Here is a 20,578-nt window from a genome sequence, read left to right as displayed (position 1 = left end):
ATAAAATTTATGCTTAACTTAAGAAAAAAAATAAAAGATAAAATTTTGAAAATATTACAAAAAAATGGAGAAATAATGTTATGTAAAAGAACCAATAAATAAATATGCTTGTGAGTGAGAAAAGAAATAATAATAATAAAATTATAATAATAATATTAATGGAACTGACTTCTTAATCAAATGTATGCAAATTTTTTAATTAAATGTAAGTTGATTTTAATTAATAAATCTATGACAATTTAATGAAATAAATAAATAAATAAAATATGCAAAATAAAAAAAACTTTATCAATGGTAAAATATTTCTCCCGCCTCTGCACAAGAGCATGTGGCGTTGCCGCCAATTTTTGAACAAAGAAATAGTAAGACTTCTTAGTGTTGACCAATCATAAGAGACCAGCTGATATCATACATATGTTGGATGACAACAGAATAAAGTCCAACTTTTTAAAATTATTTACATCATGAAAAATAAATAGTAAGAGGCAAGTTCAGCATTTATTAAAATAGAGATTTTAGTATGGAACAAGATGATGACAAAAAATCTTTAGAGAAAGTTACGAGAAACGGCAGGTTTTCGCTGATTTTTTATTCTCATGTTTTTTGTGTTGGTCAGCCTGCAAATATCTAGACTGATTTGTTATTATTTGTTTTGGAGATGATTTTGATCAATTTGGTTTTGGAAGTTTTTTTTTGTTATTTATGGAGTGAAAATTGTTGACAATGCCCATCGAGAGTATTTTTACAAAGAGCAGCAGATCAAAATGCAAAGTTTGTCTTCATTCGGATCTGATTCGTATGAGAAAAAGGTAAATTTTTTGCTTCGAAAAGTTCAATCCACTTCGACCACCAAATAGCACTATTTTTAATGGCCAATTGTGCACTTGAAATCAGCATATTAACATAATAAAAAGTGCATTTTAACAAAATATAAAGTGCATAATGTGATAATGAAAATCTATTTTGTATATTTTTTATTCTGTAATGTCAAACTTTTGAAGCAACAAAATTACATATTTTTAAATGGACATTTTAACCAAATTTTATTAACTTTTTTGTAATGATCTTATGTTTTTTGAAATTTAAAATTTTTTTAAACATATTGACAACTAAAATATTTTATTTAAGTAAAATAAACTTCAAATAAATACATTTTTATACATGATAATCTTTATTACAGACATTTCACATTTGAGCTATGCAGCATATTCATGGATGGACCACATATGAACATCGATTGATTCGTCGGGGATCACAGGTGGCCAGTTTTCCTTCAGTCCGTGTGGTGAGGAAAAATCAACTACGCCCTCCTCTCGGAACCTCTTGTCGTAATTCAACTTTATTTTCTTGGAGGTGTCGGACGAGACAAGCTGGAATCCGAGGGTCCGCTCTATTTTTTTGTAAATGTTAATTTCCACTTCTTCCAGTTCACCGTGAATGAGTCGACGGAGAGTGGCCAAGCTTGTTTGCTCCAAACAATTGTGCCGCAGTGTGATGCCCTTGATTTTGCGAATAGCATCCTTGGATCCATCGGTGTTTTGGAGCGCGAGGCCGTAGTTTTTGGGTGCGACAGCAAGGTATTCACTTATTACTTGATTTGGCACTTCGTTTGTCAGTTGACCTAAGCCATTTCCCGTCTTGAAAATTGGCTCTCCTTTTTTCTGAACTACAATGACGGAATCTTAAATTTTTTTTCAACAAATTAGTATATAATTTATCAATTAAAAAACAATTTATAACTCACCAGTGTCAGTATACAACACTCTGTGTCCACCCAAATCCAATAGTCGGTAAAGCAAAATTCGAGCTTGAGCAGTAGTGAAAGCTGCAACTACTACATTAATTCCTTTTGGTTGTGAGGCCTCGTCCTTATAAGTGGCTATCATTTTCTCGCCAAGGTTCGTTAGAAGACTTTGAACCTCGACATTCGGTGACGACAGCAGCCGCAAAAGCTCACTCCTCTCGTCGAGGATCGCAGTTTTCGTCATGTCCGTCCTCATGGCAAATCGTCCCCTAAAGATAAATATGATTTTAAAAATTGAAAAATGGAAATAATTTAAATATTTTACCAGAGAGAATTAAGAATTAACTTGGCAATGTACCGCATCACTTCATTTCGCTCAATTTTGTTGGGATCTAGTCTTATGCCCTCTATTTGCCAAAATTCTTCTACATAGGCGTCTTTTTCCTCTTGAGTCATGTTTTCCCTTGGCCACCCTGAAGCCTCCTTCACATAAATAAAGAAAAATTTTAGTTAAAAAAGTTTTAATATAAAAAATTTTGTTAGAATTACCGCTTTGATTTTAAGGAAGCAGTTGACAAACTCTCCGAAAAGCCCATTCGAACCAAAGCCGTCCGGTCCAGTCATGTACTGAATTATTTCAGAATAGTCCCAGATCTCAAAAATTCTCCTGATCTTGTATTGATATTTGAGAGCCAACAGAATTTCGTAGCTCACCCACGTGCCAGTGAGTTTCCTCTGCTCTTCATTGTGCGGACAGTATTTAAACTTTTTCAGTCTGGCGCAAAGTGAGCACAAGTGGAAAAGCAATTTGCCATCCACTTTTTCGGGCAGCACAGGGTGATGGAGGTTTCCGGGCGGGTCCATTTCACAGTAGACTAGTCCGTTGACATCCTTTATGTCAGGAAAATCTTTGGTGTAAACCTTTGGATGACCAATTGGATATTTGCCATACTTGTTTACAAAACTGTACATTGAGGTGAAGTCCAAGTATTGAATTTCCTCATCTTCTCGGGGCAGACATTGAAGCCTAAACGCACTGCAGTGGCCACCAAAAAGTGCATTTCGCGCCCTCAAATATCCCATTTCAACGATGGGATCTGTGCACAATTTCAAGTACGTCTCAGCCTCGGATTTCATTTTTTCCTTCCACTTGCACTCGTACATTTCCACCACAGTATAACCTTGGTCTCGTAAGAACTTGGTTCGGGCGTAGGTTTTTGAACGAACCTCAATTCCTGTTCCGCGCGGTGATGAAGTTGCGTTCGGGAAACAGTCGACGCAACAATGGAACCAGCATCCTGCAACAAACAAATGCAATATGGTTAGCAAAAAAAACATCAATTTTTAGTTAAAAAATCAACAAAAGAAAAAATGAAAAAATGAATTGAATTTAAAAAACAATTATTAAAAAAAGTGAGAATTTAAATAAACTTCAAATTTTTCTAATTATAATTCTAAAATAAATTATGATTTTTTTTTAAAAATTAATTTTTTTAACTTGCAAAATTCAGATATTTTTTTTTAAAAGTAAGTAAAAAATTTTTACATAAAATATTAACTAACCATGGAATTGATAAATTGTTCCTGTATCAGGATCAAAACCGTCCACTGGTGCTCCTCCAATGACCTTTTCCTTTCCATTCCCAGCGTGTTGTAAATTCTTGATGCCCATAAATTTCTCCACATAGGTCAAATATTTTTGTCCTTCCTTACTTTGCGAGCCACGATACGAATCATTTTTTGGTAAAATCCCAATTGCTCCATTCAAGTAGTGATTTCTCTTGTATATCTCGTGTGTGAGTGAGGCCATAGTCAAGCTTTCCAAAAACGGCTCAATTCTGAACAGCCGAATCATTTCCCTGAATTTTAGTGCAGCAATTCTCAAAATGCGCACATCGTTTTTGCAATAGTGCTTAATATTTTCGCGAAAGTTCCAAGTTGAGCCACTTTCAGCGAGTTCTTTGTTGGTCTCCTCGTACCACTTTAAAAATTCTTCCCTCGCACCAGTTGTCATACAATCGGGACCGAACGTTTCAGCTGGAGGCAAGCGCCCCTCGTCGTAATTATAATATTCGGGCTTATTAGCATAGTGCGGGAAATGGCCTTTGACAACATTCTCAATTTTGAAAGCTTTTGGCAAGTCGGCCAGTTTAGCAGGCGTGAAGTTGACCATGTCAAGCCATTTCAAAGACACTCCACTTTCTTTATTTTTTATCCGCATTTGCAAAATTCGCAGTCCACTCATTATTATGTCCTTGACAATCCAATTTTCATCGTTCATCACATGGGAAAGGACAAGATGATTGTCAAACGACGCTGCGTTGAATTGCAGCACAATACCCTGGTGTCGGTTAAATGATTTTCTAGATTTACATTTATCATTCATGTAGTTGAGAAATTCACCCACAACACTTTTGTCAGGTTGATCAAAGTTGTCGAATGACTTTTCTCTTTTCCCGCACCAGTAACAATTATCTTCTCCTTCGTGATCGTCCAAACAGTTCACACAGCGATTTGAGACGTGCACTAAATTGGCCATGTGCTTGTACTTCACTTTATCATTGACACTAATTGTTTGGTCTTGACGAGTCTCAAAATCTGAGAAAAAGTAGATTACATTTTTGCCCAGTTTCATCAATTCCTCCTCCGAAACGTCGACGCTCTTGATCGAGCAATAATGTGGAATTTCCTTGTATTCCTTGCAGGAGGAGCAAAAGGTAGTTCCACAAACGTGTGCCATTCCGTTCAATTTTTTCATTTCGTAAACATTTCCACAATTTTGACAAGCCTTTTTTTCTTCACAAACGTTGTTTTTCAAATGGCCATCGAAGCACTTTTTATTGTAAAACTTGAAATTACAGTGAAAGCATGTAACTTCCCATCTTGCTGTATCACCAATCATGTCATTCGGAGATTGATATTTGCAGAAATCATTACACTTGAAACACTTGCTGCCTTTACATTCCCTGTGGAATAGGTTGTCCACAGGCTTCTCACAGAAGTCGCAAAAATGCTTTTTATCAAAGAAAGCTTTCGCCGAGAGAAGAGCGTGAAAGTGCTTCTCTTTGTCCATGTACAGAAATATTTTTTTTCTGTTTTCATCACCGTCAACATAATCGCTTCCGAATATTCTTGACTCCAAAGTGACACCAGCGAAGGCGATTATTTTATACTCTCTGCCAAATATTTCCTGGATTTTTTGCAGGTTTCTGTGCCCTGACCCATTTTTAAAAGGAAGCCCAACGTCTCTAATAAGTTCAAAAACCTTTTGAGTGAAAGCTTTTGAATTTTGTGCTTTTGCTTGTCTCCACTCATTAGATTCACCTTTTTCATTTGCGGCCACTCTATCGGCATGTATTTTTCCCACAAGAGCAGCAAAATACACACAAGAATCTTTGCAAGAGCCAAGTTCAATGAGATCACTTTTTGTCAAAAGCTTGTCTAGCTTATTATTCTGGTCATTTTTTGCAGGAATGGAACTTGATTTTGCTGAAATGTCCAAATTCCCTAAAAATCTGCGCCCACGGGCTCCCAAGTCATTGACAATAACAGCAATAATTTTGAAACTGTCGTCAATTGTGAACTCATCTCTGGACTGTGAAATTCCGCTGATCGAATTGAAAATCAAATTTGGCTCGAATTGGTTTTTTCGCATGAGCGGAATACCTGCCTCCTTTGGCTGGGCGCGAGTTGAAAGAGTTATTCCGATCCATGAATCGTCCGAAACATCTTTAATGATGTGCAAAATTACATCTCGAATTGCTAGAATGTCCCCCATTGGTGCATCTCGAGCACTTTCGGAAACTTTAAATTGAGCAATAGTGGTCAGAGTTTCAAATTTTTCATCTTTTGCGTCCGATCTAGCAGTTATTTCAAAATATTCTCCTTTTTCAGGATTGTCTAATTCATCGAGCTGCTCCAACCTTGCCTTTTTGGTCTGCTCTCTTACTTTTGCGCGAACACGCTGACGCTCCTCGACATCCCTTGCCTGTTCGTTCTCTGCTGAAGAATCTCTTGGCTGGACAGTTTGCTGAGATGCTGCTGCTGCTGTGTCTGGGGGTGCTGGGGGTGGTGCTGCTTGCCGAGTGTCCACCGATGCTGAATCGTTTGCTTTCGAAGGTAATTTCCCTGCTCCAATTTGGCCCATGACTTTGTCCTTTTTGTTATTTTGTTTCTATAATATTGAATTGAATTGTTAATTTTTTTATCTTTCTTTAAGCATGATAAAGTGCTAAAAAGGTAATTTTTTAAATGAAGCTGGCCAAAAATTGAAATTTTTAATAATAAAGTTTTTCTGAATCTTGATTTTAAAAAAAATTATTTTTCAACTTTTTAATTTGATATCTGTAATATTAAATGATAATGAAATCAAACAAATTTAATTTTATAAAACATCTTTTTTATTTGAATAGACAAGATAGCAGGAGTACAAAGAAAAATCAAAATGAACTTTATCGTACTGAAATTACATTGTAAAAGTTAAGATTTGCAACTGCATTCATGGAATAATAACATTTTTTTTTATATAAAAAGTTAAGATTATAAAATCATGAAAGGAAAAATAACAGATTCACACCGTTTTATTCTTCGGCACAAGGAACCTCTCGATGGTCTCGTTGGAAGCAAGTTCTCGCTCCACAACTTGCTGATCCGCAGTTTTCTTGAGCTTCTTCCTGATCGCCTTCAGCATCTTTTCCAGAGTGGAGTCAAACTTCAGTTGGCCCTAAAATCAAATTAAAAGATATTTTATTACTCAATGAAATTAAATTGCAGAGAAAAAATACTCACATCAATGACAACGTCGTACGCACTGGCCAACTCTTGCATCTCTGCGGACAATCTGCTCCGCTGTAAAAGAATCAAACAAAAATTAATTTTTTTTAATTTTACTTTAAAATATTAATACTTACATATTGGGCGACAGTGACGTAATGAATATACTCCAGGTAGTGGGAAGGCAATTCGGGTAGCTCGACAGCATTCGGGATGTTTTGGCGAGTGACAGCTTTCAGGGCCTCCCTCAAGTCCTGGTCGTTCTGTGAACAGAATAAAATAAAATTGTAAACAATTTGAAATATTTAAAATTATATTTTATGCATACCTTCTTCCACTTTCTCTCATAGTTGATGAGTGCTGTAAAGGGAAGGCGCTGTGAACAAAACAGAAAATTATTATTAAAAAATCAGTCAATAAATTTTTGTTTATTTTTGTTTGAAAAAAAATTAAAAAATTTGTAATACTTACAGCATCTTTAGCCTGCTTCTTTGCTGAGTGGAGTTGCTCCTCTTGGTTCTTTGAGAAAGTGCTGCTGTATTGAAAATCAGTGGGCATCGTTGGTCGATCACGGGGTAGATGGGCATTGAAATCCTTGTGCTCAACTGGAACTTGACTGAAGACCTGTTCTGAAGTAATGCTCCTTTTCTTTTTCTTGACAGGTGAACCAGCAGTATCGGAGTCTGAAGATGAAGAGTTTGAGGAAGCGTCGGACTTGTTCTTCTGCTGCCTTCTCCTCCGTCTCTTCTTGCTGACGGACCTCTCCGGCTCAGTCTCACCATCACTGCTGGATTCACCCGAAGGACCAATCTCCGGACTGGACTCCACCGAGGGCTCAGCTGAGGCCTCGCTCTTCTCCTCGGCAGCCATCTCTGATCCCATCGGCTCGACACTCGCTGCAGCCCCTGCGACTCCCTCTTCACCAATCTGCTCTTTCTCCATTCCCCTCGGCTCTTGCTCGCCATCTGACGAGTCTGAAGAAGAGCAGGAGGAACAGGAGGAAAGGCTGGGTGAGCCAGTTTTTGTCTTCTTGCAGGGAGGCTGCTCCGCTTCCTCCTCATCAGAACTGTCGGACAAGGGTGGGACAACCTCCGAAGTCTGCGGAGGGCAGGAAGCCACCTCTGCACCAGCTTGGTCAGTTTCCTAGAAAATAATTATAACAAGTTAGTTATTTTTTTTTAAAACAGTTTTTTTCCTTAAAAATTTTCATAATAATTAAAAAGAAATATTTAAATTTAGATAAAAAAGTAATTTTTAAAACAGTATTTTACTTAAAGTTGCTCAAACTAGCCTAAAAGATATATGTAAACTTTATAAAATTGAAATTTATTTACCATATCTTCCAGAGTTGAAGTCACCAAGTTGTCGAGGTCCAAGCTGCTGCTGATCTGCTCCTGCTGCTGGGACTCCTGCTGCTGGGACTCCTGCTGCTGCTGCTGCTGTTGGATGTCTTCTGTCCCCACAAAGGACACCATTTCACCCTCCTCGAGTAGGAAAGTCAGATCGACAGCTCCCTTTGCGCGCCTGGCCAGCTCTTCCAGCTCTTCCTGCTCGACTGCAACAAGAAAAGCTGCAGATTCAGAATCTTCCTTCCTCCTGGCAGCCTCCTTCTCAGCCTCTTCCTCGGCCATGGCAGCTTTCTTCTTCTCCTCCTCTTCCAACTGCTTACGAGCCTTCTCTTCTTCTTCGAGCTTCCGCTGCTTCTCCAGTTCATCTTCCATCTCCTGTGAACACAAGAATTTATGGTAATTAATTATATGTTTTATTTATTTTATTTTATTACAAACTTACTTTGAGTTTTGTCTCCAGCAGGGTAATGTTGGACTTGAGTGTGTCCTCGGCAGCCTTCTTTGCAGCCTCAGCTTCCCTTGTCGCATCAGCACACTGCAGGTCAAACTTGGTCTGGAGCTGTGATTGAAGTCGATAAGTATTTTTTTTTATTGCTATTGAAAAAATTTAATTTACCTCATTCAGAATAGTCTTGAATTCAACGTTCTTCTTCTTTAGATTTTCCCGTTCTTGATGATTTTCTCCGAGACCCTCCTCCAACACTTTTTTTCTTCTTTCACCTTCAGTCTGCAATTTTTCAAGAGAAGCACCCTCACTCTTCAGTTTCTCCACCAACGCTGTGTCTCTTTGAACTTGCAGCTTCCACGCAGCAATGCTTTCGTTCTTCCGAGTGATGGTTTCCTCCACCTCTTGTATTTTGCGATGCTTCTGCTCCAAGTCTTTGTTAAGTCGACACACAAGATCTTTCTTGATTTCCAGTTCATCCGTGAACTTTTTATCTGCATCGTCCAGCAGGAGCAATTTCTTCTCCGACGACTCCTTGCCCTCACTTGCCTGCTTTCGAGTGTGAAGCATGAGGGATTTCAGGTTTTGTTTGTTTGTTTCCAGAGTCTTTGTAAATTGCTGAGGCAACTCCATGAGTAACCTTTTATGTTTTGCCAGTTTGTCTCCGACGATGGCCACATTGGCGAGAGTGACTGACGGACAGGAAGCCTCGGCCTTTGGGTCGTACACCTCAGCCACAGGGTACCCTGGAGCGGTAACCACAGCCACAGGAGGATGGTTTACATCCTGTGCGGACGGTCCACAAGCAGCCTCCCCCCGGTTCTCACCTCCACCATCTCGAGGCTGACGAGGCACGTTCGGCTGAGCCATTGCTGTTGGTGCTTTGGCTGGAATCGAGATGAGTTTCGGAGCAGTGCGAACCTGGGAAGCTCCAGGAAAGATTGGAGTAGTCTTTCTTTTCGCTGCTGCACCCGTCTGGCCTGAACCGAGGTTCGCAGTGGATTGAAGGGGTTGGCGCTTCGTCGGAGGAGATTTGAAAACGTCCTCATCGGACGAGAGGATGAACTCCATCGACTTGGCCAACCCCTTGGGTCCAGGCTTCTTCTTCATTGGAGGATTCTCCTTATTAGGTGCACCCTTTCCCCCGGAAGGGCGCTTATTCTGTAAAAAAAATTGATTTTTCCGTTTTGAATAATTAATTATTTAATTAATAATTTAATCTCTCAAATTTATTACACTGAAAATTCATAAATAAAATTCAGGGCAGAAAAAAGATTTGAAAAATTAAAAGATTCATATCAAAATTTACAGTCTGAATTTTTTACATTTTTATTTTAGATTTTGCTTATTATTATGATTTATTTTTATTATTTAATAGGTTTTGTCAGAATGAATAAATTTCTGTTAAATTTTGTTATCAGCAAAATTTCAAAATATTTTGCTCATTAATTGGTATTAAATCAAATTTCAATATTTTTAAAAGAATAAATCCCATAAAAATTTATCTCTCAGAGTAAATGAGAACAGAAAAATTACTTACGGAAGCACCAGTTAGTTGATTCTTCGACATTGCCCAAAATGGTCAAAAACGAGCAGTGGACAACTGGGTGAAAAGCTCACTTCCTTCTCTTACGGAAGCACACAATGCAACTGCACGCTGCTTTCCTAGTGCGGGTGCGAGTGGTGGGGCGCTCGCTTTGTCTACCACTCTCACTTTTCCAAGCTTTGATTTAGCTTCCAGCCATATTCCTTATAACTCAACAGTCCCTTTAATTTTCCACCCCATGTGCAAGGGATGCTTCTCCGACACACATACAAACTATTACGAAGCAGTAAAATTGCAAAAAAAAAAACTAATGTATCACAAAAAGTACTCCTGGATATTAAATTTTTATTTTGTTCTACAATTCTCCTTATTTTTAAATAAAAATAAATTTGTTTATTAATACGAAGAACTAATAATTACCATTCTCCGTTTATTTTCTTAAAAATTTGAAATTTTTAAACCTTTAAAAAGTGATGTTTGGGGGTTATTTAACCTGGAAATAAAATTTTATTTTTATTTCAAATAAAATACAATTTATCTTATCTCCATTAAAAAAAAGCAGGTAAAATTAAAAAAAATTCGCCAAAGGAACGAGTCAAAAATTCGCGGCAGAGCTCTCAAATATATTCCCGAGACCAAAATCACTAGCATTGGTGGCGCCGAGAACAATTTTTGTGATTTTTATTCCATTGATTTCAGTCGCCTGTAAATAGAGTTCAGTCTAAGAATTTAAATTAAAATCCACAACGACGCGCACACAACCAGCCTAGTAAAAATCCATTCAGTCGACGGAAATGACAACTGGCGCCGGCCGCGCACTTAGTCAAACGCCTCTAGCCGCTGCTCAATTACACGCCACTCTCTCGCCAGCACGCACCAAGTGCACCTCGCTCGCTGTACAAATAAAATACACACACTCTCTTCGACGGCGCGCACTAAGTCCACACACAATCAACCAGCGATAAAATAAAATTAAAGCTAACAGATACTTGATCGACTCTTTCGCACATCGCTGCCGGCCCGCGTTAAAATAAAATACACACAGCCAGCCAAAATATTACAAGTATAAAAGATGTATGCGCGCCTCTCTCTCGCGCTCGCACCGCTGCCGCCCTGTGTACAATACAGGCGCGCGCGGCCCTGCCTAATAATAAAATAATAGCCCACCATATGAAAATATTCTAAGTCCAAAAGTTGTATCCAGGTGGGTATCATCTTCTTATTTACGCGATTTTTTGCAGAGATTTGCTGCTGGGGTTTTTTGGATATTTCTTTCTATTGCTAATTGAATTTGAGTTTGAGGGTGATGGTGCTGCTATCTTCGGGGATGGAGCCGATGGGGCGGGCTGCCTACTCAGGTGGCGCGCGGCCCTAGGGCCGGCCTCCTTTCTCGGCAGCGATCGCCTGATGTTTCCCGCGACTGTCCCACGTTGCCCGACCGAGACTGAGACTTTCTCGGCCAGCGCGTCGATGCTGCGCCTCATGCCAGACAGCTCACTGGCCAGATCTGCCGTACTGGGCGCATCATGAGCCACGGTTTGGGTTGAATGGGGCTGTGCTGGGGGCTCGAGCGGAGAGAGGGGTGAGACTTTGGGTACTTCCAAGATACCGACTATTACCTTCTCATTGGGAATTTGCCGGGGGGGTCGGTGATCGGAATCAAGTGGGGGCAGCTGGTGCAGGCTACCCCCACCGGCAAAATTTTCCCGAAGATTCTCAGCCTCCCTTGCTCCTTCCAGGTCAGCAAAGAACTTTGCCAGACTCATAGACTCCTTCTTGCCGTCGCCTCCTCCAGAGTAGTTGGTGGCCTCCAGACTAAAATTATTTTCCTCCTCAGGGTAGGTTGACTGATTCAAATTTAATTCACCTTTGTTTGCAGGTGATGAGGTGGGGCTGGACGCACGGGAGGGCACCCCAGCTTTTTTACAGGTCTCCGGTGTGCGCCCAGCTTGTCCACCTGATCCTGCTGTAGTTTTGGCCGCTTTTGACGGGGCACGGCCACGCCCGGGGTCAGCTGCGGGCCTCGCCACCTGCTCCTGGCGCGCCTGCTGTTTGGTCATGTCTATCTCCCATCGGCGAGTAGGCGAAGTTTTTTGTTTTTTTAGGTGGCTCGGCGGCGCAGCTGAAACAAGAGAGACAAGAGATGAGTTATTTTGTTTTTCACCCTGGGATGGAGAATTTATAGCGCTTTGGCTTAGCCTGCTGTTTGATGATTGGTACCTGACGATATATGTCGATTTTTATGATCAGACTTAGAATTAAAAATTCAAAATATGAGGTACTTGGTACTTATAAATATTTTTTTTGACTTTCTGAAAAGGTCTCAGTGACACTTATGAAGACCCTACGTTTTCACATTTTTTTCAATGAATTCCAAGTCTAATATTTATTGGTACCTGACTAACCTGACGATATATGTCGATTTTTATGATCAGACTTAGAATTAAAAATTCAAAATATGAGGTACTTGGTACTTATAAATATTTTTTTTGACTTTCTGAAAAGGTCTCAGTGACACTTATGAAGACCCTACGTTTTCACATTTTTTTCAATGAATTCCAAGTCGTATATTTATTGGTACCTGACGATATATGTCGATTTTTATGATCGGACTTAGAATTAAAAATTCAAAATATGAGGTACTTGGTACTTATAAATATTTTTTTTGACTTTCTGAAAAGGTCTCAGTGACACTTATGAAGACCCTACGTTTTCACATTTTTTTCAATGAATTCCAAGTCGAATATTTATTGGTACCTGACGATATATGTCGATTTTTATGATCGGACTTAGAATTAAAAATTCAAAATATGAGGTACTTGGTACTTATAAATATTTTTTTTGACTTTCTGAAAAGGTCTCAGTGACACTTATGAAGACCCTACGTTTTCACATTTTTTTCAATGAATTCCAAGTCGTATATTTATTGGTACCTGACGATATATGTCGATTTTTATGATCAGACTTAGAATTAAAAATTCAAAATATGAGGTACTTGGTACTTATAAATATTTTTTTTGACTTTCTGAAAAGGTCTCAGTGACACTTATGAAGACCCTACGTTTTCACATTTTTTTCAATGAATTCCAAGTCTAATATTTATTGGTACCTGACTAACCTGACGATATATGTCGATTTTTATGATCAGACTTAGAATTAAAAATTCAAAATATGAGGTACTTGGTACTTTTTTGACTTTCTGAAAAGGTCTCAGTGACACTTATGAAGACCCTAAATTTTCACATTTTTTTCAATGAATTCCAAGTCGTATATTTATTGGTACCTGACGATATATGTCGATTTTTATGATCAGACTTAGAATTAAAAATTCAAAATATGAGGTACTTGGTACTTATAAATATTTTTTTTGACTTTCTGAAAAGGTCTCAGTGACACTTATGAAGACCCTACGTTTTCACATTTTTTTCAATGAATTCCAAGTCGTATATTTATTGGTACCTGACGATATATGTCGATTTTTATGATCAGACTTAGAATTAAAAATTCAAAATATGAGGTACTTGGTACTTATAAATATTTTTTTTGACTTTCTGAAAAGGTCTCAGTGACACTTATGAAGACCCTACGTTTTCACATTTTTTTCAATGAATTCCAAGTCGTATATTTATTGGTACCTGACGATATATGTCGATTTTTATGATCAGACTTAGAATTAAAAATTCAAAATATGAGGTACTTGGTACTTATAAATATTTTTTTTGACTTTCTGAAAAGGTCTCAGTGACACTTATGAAGACCCTACGTTTTCACATTTTTTTCAATGAATTCCAAGTCTAATATTTATTGGTACCTGACTAACCTGACGATATATGTCGATTTTTATGATCAGACTTAGAATTAAAAATTCAAAATATGAGGTACTTGGTACTTTTTTGACTTTCTGAAAAGGTCTCAGTGACACTTATGAAGACCCTACGTTTTCACATTTTTTTCAATGAATTCCAAGTCGTATATTTATTGGTACCTGACGATATATGTCGATTTTTATGATCAGACTTAGAATTAAAAATTCAAAATATGAGGTACTTGGTACTTATAAATATTTTTTTTGACTTTCTGAAAAGGTCTCAGTGACACTTATGAAGACCCTACGTTTTCACATTTTTTTCAATGAATTCCAAGTCGTATATTTATTGGTACCTGACGATATATGTCGATTTTTATGATCAGACTTAGAATTAAAAATTCAAAATATGAGGTACTTGGTACTTATAAATATTTTTTTTGATTTTCTGAAAAGGTCTCAGTGACACTTATGAAGACCCTACGTTTTCACATTTTTTTCAATGAATTCCAAGTCGTATATTTATTGGTACCTGACGATATATGTCGATTTTTATGATCAGACTTAGAATTAAAAATTCAAAATATGAGGTACTTGGTACTTATAAATATTTTTTTTGACTTTCTAAAAAGGTCTCAGTGACACTTATGAAGACCCTACGTTTTCACATTTTTTTCAATGAATTCCAAGTCTAATATTTATTGGTACCTGACTAACCTGACGATATATGTCGATTTTTATGATCAGACTTAGAATTAAAAATTCAAAATATGAGGTACTTGGTACTTATAAATATTTTTTTTGACTTTCTGAAAAGGTCTCAGTGACACTTATGAAGACCCTACGTTTTCACATTTTTTTCAATGAATTCCAAGTCGAATATTTATTGGTACCTGACGATATATGTCGATTTTTATGATCGGACTTAGAATTAAAAATTCAAAATATGAGGTACTTGGTACTTATAAATATTTTTTTTGACTTTCTGAAAAGGTCTCAGTGACACTTATGAAGACCCTACGTTTTCACATTTTTTTCAATGAATTCCAAGTCGTATATTTATTGGTACCTGACGATATATGTCGATTTTTATGATCAGACTTAGAATTAAAAATTCAAAATATGAGGTACTTGGTACTTATAAATATTTTTTTTGACTTTCTGAAAAGGTCTCAGTGACACTTATGAAGACCCTACGTTTTCACATTTTTTTCAATGAATTCCAAGTCGTATATTTATTGGTACCTGACGATATATGTCGATTTTTATGATCGGACTTAGAATTAAAAATTCAAAATATGAGGTACTTGGTACTTATAAATATTTTTTTTGACTTTCTGAAAAGGTCTCAGTGACACTTATGAAGACCCTACGTTTTCACATTTTTTTCAATGAATTCCAAGTCGAATATTTATTGGTACCTGACGATATATGTCGATTTTTATGATCGGACTTAGAATTAAAAATTCAAAATATGAGGTACTTGGTACTTATAAATATTTTTTTTGATTTTCTGAAAAGGTCTCAGTGACACTTATGAAGACCCTACGTTTTCACATTTTTTTCAATGAATTCCAAGTCGTATATTTATTGGTACCTGACGATATATGTCGATTTTTATGATCAGACTTAGAATAAAAAATTCAAAATATGAGGTACTTGGTACTTATAAATATTTTTTTTGACTTTCTAAAAAGGTCTCAGTGACACTTATGAAGACCCTACGTTTTCACATTTTTTTCAATGAATTCCAAGTCTAATATTTATTGGTACCTGACTAACCTGACGATATATGTCGATTTTTATGATCAGACTTAGAATTAAAAATTCAAAATATGAGGTACTTGGTACTTATAAATATTTTTTTTGACTTTCTGAAAAGGTCTCAGTGACACTTATGAAGACCCTACGTTTTCACATTTTTTTCAATGAATTCCAAGTCGTATATTTATTGGTACCTGACGATATATGTCGATTTTTATGATCAGACTTAGAATTAAAAATTCAAAATATGAGGTACTTGGTACTTATAAATATTTTTTTTGACTTTCTGAAAAGGTCTCAGTGACACTTATGAAGACCCTACGTTTTCACATTTTTTTCAATGAATTCCAAGTCGTATATTTATTGGTACCTGACGATATATGTCGATTTTTATGATCGGACTTAGAATTAAAAATTCAAAATATGAGGTACTTGGTACTTATAAATATTTTTTTTGACTTTCTGAAAAGGTCTCAGTGACACTTATGAAGACCCTACGTTTTCACATTTTTTTCAATGAATTCCAAGTCTAATATTTATTGGTACCTGACTAACCTGACGATATATGTCGATTTTTATGATCAGACTTAGAATTAAAAATTCAAAATATGAGGTACTTGGTACTTTTTTGACTTTCTGAAAAGGTCTCAGTGACACTTATGAAGACCCTACGTTTTCACATTTTTTTCAATGAATTCCAAGTCGTATATTTATTGGTACCTGACGATATATGTCGATTTTTATGATCAGACTTAGAATTAAAAATTCAAAATATGAGGTACTTGGTACTTATAAATATTTTTTTTGACTTTCTGAAAAGGTCTCAGTGACACTTATGAAGACCCTACGTTTTCACATTTTTTTCAATGAATTCCAAGTCGTATATTTATTGGTACCTGACGATATATGTCGATTTTTATGATCAGACTTAGAATTAAAAATTCAAAATATGAGGTACTTGGTACTTATAAATATTTTTTTTGACTTTCTGAAAAGGTCTCAGTGACACTTATGAAGACCCTACGTTTTCACATTTTTTTCAATGAATTCCAAGTCTAATATTTATTGGTACCTGACTAACCTGACGATATATGTCGATTTTTATGATCAGACTTAGAATTAAAAATTCAAAATATGAGGTACTTGGTACTTTTTTGACTTTCTGAAAAGGTCTCAGTGACACTTATGAAGACCCTACGTTTTCACATTTTTTTCAATGAATTCCAAGTCGTATATTTATTGGTACCTGACGATATATGTCGATTTTTATGATCAGACTTAGAATTAAAAATTCAAAATATGAGGTACTTGGTACTTATAAATATTTTTTTTGACTTTCTGAAAAGGTCTCAGTGACACTTATGAAGACCCTACGTTTTCACATTTTTTTCAATGAATTCCAAGTCGTATATTTATTGGTACCTGACGATATATGTCGATTTTTATGATCGGACTTAGAATTAAAAATTCAAAATATGAGGTACTTGGTACTTATAAATATTTTTTTTGACTTTCTGAAAAGGTCTCAGTGACACTTATGAAGACCCTACGTTTTCACATTTTTTTCAATGAATTCCAAGTCGAATATTTATTGGTACCTGACGATATATGTCGATTTTTATGATCGGACTTAGAATTAAAAATTCAAAATATGAGGTACTTGGTACTTATAAATATTTTTTTTGACTTTCTGAAAAGGTCTCAGTGACACTTATGAAGACCCTACGTTTTCACATTTTTTTCAATGAATTCCAAGTCGTATATTTATTGGTACCTGACGATATATGTCGATTTTTATGATCAGACTTAGAATTAAAAATTCAAAATATGAGGTACTTGGTACTTATAAATATTTTTTTTGACTTTCTGAAAAGGTCTCAGTGACACTTATGAAGACCCTACGTTTTCACATTTTTTTCAATGAATTCCAAGTCGTATATTTATTGGTACCTGACGATATATGTCGATTTTTATGATCGGACTTAGAATTAAAAATTCAAAATATGAGGTACTTGGTACTTATAAATATTTTTTTTGACTTTCTGAAAAGGTCTCAGTGACACTTATGAAGACCCTACGTTTTCACATTTTTTTCAATGAATTCCAAGTCTAATATTTATTGGTACCTGACTAACCTGACGATATATGTCGATTTTTATGATCAGACTTAGAATTAAAAATTCAAAATATGAGGTACTTGGTACTTTTTTGACTTTCTGAAAAGGTCTCAGTGACACTTATGAAGACCCTACGTTTTCACATTTTTTTCAATGAATTCCAAGTCGTATATTTATTGGTACCTGACGATATATGTCGATTTTTATGATCAGACTTAGAATTAAAAATTCAAAATATGAGGTACTTGGTACTTATAAATATTTTTTTTGACTTTCTGAAAAGGTCTCAGTGACACTTATGAAGACCCTACGTTTTCACATTTTTTTCAATGAATTCCAAGTCGTATATTTATTGGTACCTGACGATATATGTCGATTTTTATGATCAGACTTAGAATTAAAAATTCAAAATATGAGGTACTTGGTACTTATAAATATTTTTTTTGACTTTCTGAAAAGGTCTCAGTGACACTTATGAAGACCCTACGTTTTCACATTTTTTTCAATGAATTCCAAGTCTAATATTTATTGGTACCTGACTAACCTGACGATATATGTCGATTTTTATGATCAGACTTAGAATTAAAAATTCAAAATATGAGGTACTTGGTACTTTTTTGACTTTCTGAAAAGGTCTCAGTGACACTTATGAAGACCCTACGTTTTCACATTTTTTTCAATGAATTCCAAGTCGTATATTTATTGGTACCTGACGATATATGTCGATTTTTATGATCAGACTTAGAATTAAAAATTCAAAATATGAGGTACTTGGTACTTATAAATATTTTTTTTGACTTTCTGAAAAGGTCTCAGTGACACTTATGAAGACCCTACGTTTTCACATTTTTTTCAATGAATTCCAAGTCGTATATTTATTGGTACCTGACGATATATGTCGATTTTTATGATCAGACTTAGAATTAAAAATTCAAAATATGAGGTACTTGGTACTTATAAATATTTTTTTTGACTTTCTGAAAAGGTCTCAGTGACACTTATGAAGACCCTACGTTTTCACATTTTTTTCAATGAATTCCAAGTCGTATATTTATTGGTACCTGACGATATATGTCGATTTTTATGATCAGACTTAGAATTAAAAATTCAAAATATGAGGTACTTGGTACTTATAAATATTTTTTTTGACTTTCTGAAAAGGTCTCAGTGACACTTATGAAGACCCTACGTTTTCACATTTTTTTCAATGAATTCCAAGTCGTATATTTATTGGTACCTGACGATATATGTCGATTTTTATGATCAGACTTAGAATTAAAAATTCAAAATATGAGGTACTTGGTACTTATAAATATTTTTTTTGACTTTCTAAAAAGGTCTCAGTGACACTTATGAAGACCCTACGTTTTCACATTTTTTTCAATGAATTCCAAGTCTAATATTTATTGGTACCTGACTAACCTGACGATATATGTCGATTTTTATGATCAGACTTAGAATTAAAAATTCAAAATATGAGGTACTTGGTACTTATAAATATTTTTTTTGACTTTCTGAAAAGGTCTCAGTGACACTTATGAAGACCCTACGTTTTCACATTTTTTTCAATGAATTCCAAGTCGTATATTTATTGGTACCTGACGATATATGTCGATTTTTATGATCAGACTTAGAATTAAAAATTCAAAATATGAGGTACTTGGTACTTATAAATATTTTTTTTGACTTTCTGAAAAGGTCTCAGTGACACTTATGAAGACCCTACGTTTTCACATTTTTTTCAATGAATTCCAAGTCGTATATTTATTGGTACCTGACGATATATGTCGATTTTTATGATCGGACTTAGAATTAAAAATTCAAAATATGAGGTACTTGGTACTTATAAATATTTTTTTTGACTTTCTGAAAAGGTCTCAGTGACACTTATGAAGACCCTACGTTTTCACATTTTTTTCAATGAATTCCAAGTCTAATATTTATTGGTACCTGACTAACCTGACGATATATGTCGATTTTTATGATCAGACTTAGAATTAAAAATTCAAAATATGAGGTACTTGGTACTTTTTTGACTTTCTGAAAAGGTCTCAGTGACACTTATGAAGACCCTACGTTTTCACATTTTTTTCAATGAATTCCAAGTCGTATATTTATTGGTACCTGACGATATATGTCGATTTTTATGATCAGACTTAGAATTAAAAATTCAAAATATGAGGTACTTGGTACTTATAAATATTTTTTTTGACTTTCTGAAAAGGTCTCAGTGACACTTATGAAGACCCTACGTTTTCACATTTTTTTCAATGAATTCCAAGTCGTATATTTATTGGTACCTGACGATATATGTCGATTTTTATGATCAGACTTAGAATTAAAAATTCAAAATATGAGGTACTTGGTACTTATAAATATTTTTTTTGACTTTCTGAAAAGGTCTCAGTGACACTTATGAAGACCCTACGTTTTCACATTTTTTTCAATGAATTCCAAGTCGTATATTTATTGGTACCTGACGATATATGTCGATTTTTATGATCAGACTTAGAATTAAAAATTCAAAATATGAGGTACTTGGTACTTATAAATATTTTTTTTGACTTTCTGAAAAGGTCTCAGTGACACTTATGAAGACCCTACGTTTTCACATTTTTTTCAATGAATTCCAAGTCGAATATTTATTGGTACCTGACGATATATGTCGATTTTTATGATCGGACTTAGAATTAAAAATTCAAAATATGAGGTACTTGGTACTTATAAATATTTTTTTTGACTTTCTGAAAAGGTCTCAGTGACACTTATGAAGACCCTACGTTTTCACATTTTTTTCAATGAATTCCAAGTCTAATATTTATTGGTACCTGACTAACCTGACGATATATGTCGATTTTTATGATCAGACTTAGAATTAAAAATTCAAAATATGAGGTACTTGGTACTTATAAATATTTTTTTTGACTTTCTGAAAAGGTCTCAGTGACACTTATGAAGACCCTACGTTTTCACATTTTTTTCAATGAATTCCAAGTCTAATATTTATTGGTACCTGACTAACCTGACGATATATG

The 20,578-nt window shown here is 35.4% G+C and overlaps 1 protein-coding gene across 1 annotated transcript; it reads right to left on the bottom strand.

Moving 5' to 3' along the window:
- Nucleotides 1-1,196: 1,196 nt before the first annotated feature.
- Nucleotides 1,197-11,451, bottom strand: LOC132204663 (uncharacterized). The gene is made up of 15 exons (XM_059633289.1): nucleotides 10,620-11,451; nucleotides 8,483-10,560; nucleotides 8,309-8,425; nucleotides 7,852-8,241; nucleotides 6,989-7,660; nucleotides 6,846-6,893; nucleotides 6,655-6,780; nucleotides 6,533-6,592; nucleotides 6,321-6,467; nucleotides 4,604-5,918; nucleotides 3,308-4,342; nucleotides 2,294-3,042; nucleotides 2,070-2,227; nucleotides 1,745-2,013; nucleotides 1,197-1,681 (listed from the first exon to the last, which is right to left on the bottom strand). The coding sequence occupies exons 2-15, from the start codon at nucleotides 9,419-9,421 to the stop codon at nucleotides 1,197-1,199; spliced, it is 6,510 nt and encodes a 2,169-aa protein (XP_059489272.1). The 5' UTR covers nucleotides 9,422-10,560; nucleotides 10,620-11,451.
- Between the last annotated feature and the right edge of the window lie 9,127 nt (nucleotides 11,452-20,578).

The sequence above is a fragment of the Neocloeon triangulifer genome, unplaced genomic scaffold (genome assembly GCF_031216515.1).
Source record: "Neocloeon triangulifer isolate White Clay Creek 2 clone unplaced genomic scaffold, ASM3121651v1 ptg000022l, whole genome shotgun sequence".
Taxonomy (NCBI): domain Eukaryota; kingdom Metazoa; phylum Arthropoda; class Insecta; order Ephemeroptera; family Baetidae; genus Neocloeon; species Neocloeon triangulifer.
This window is presented reverse-complemented; position numbering and strand designations above follow the sequence as displayed.

Excerpts from the sequence above, each read along its gene's own strand:
- LOC132204663 (XM_059633289.1), bottom strand. The coding sequence starts at position 9,421 with ATGAAGAAGAAGCCTGGACCCAAGGGGTTGGCCAAGTCGATGGAGTTC. Across the intron at positions 5,919-6,320 it reads TTGTGCCGAAGAATAAAACG|AAACAAAATAACAAAAAGGA; the intron begins GTGTGAATCTGT and ends TCAATATTATAG. Across the intron at positions 1,682-1,744 it reads AGTGTTGTATACTGACACTG|ATTCCGTCATTGTAGTTCAG; the intron begins GTGAGTTATAAA and ends AAAAAATTTAAG.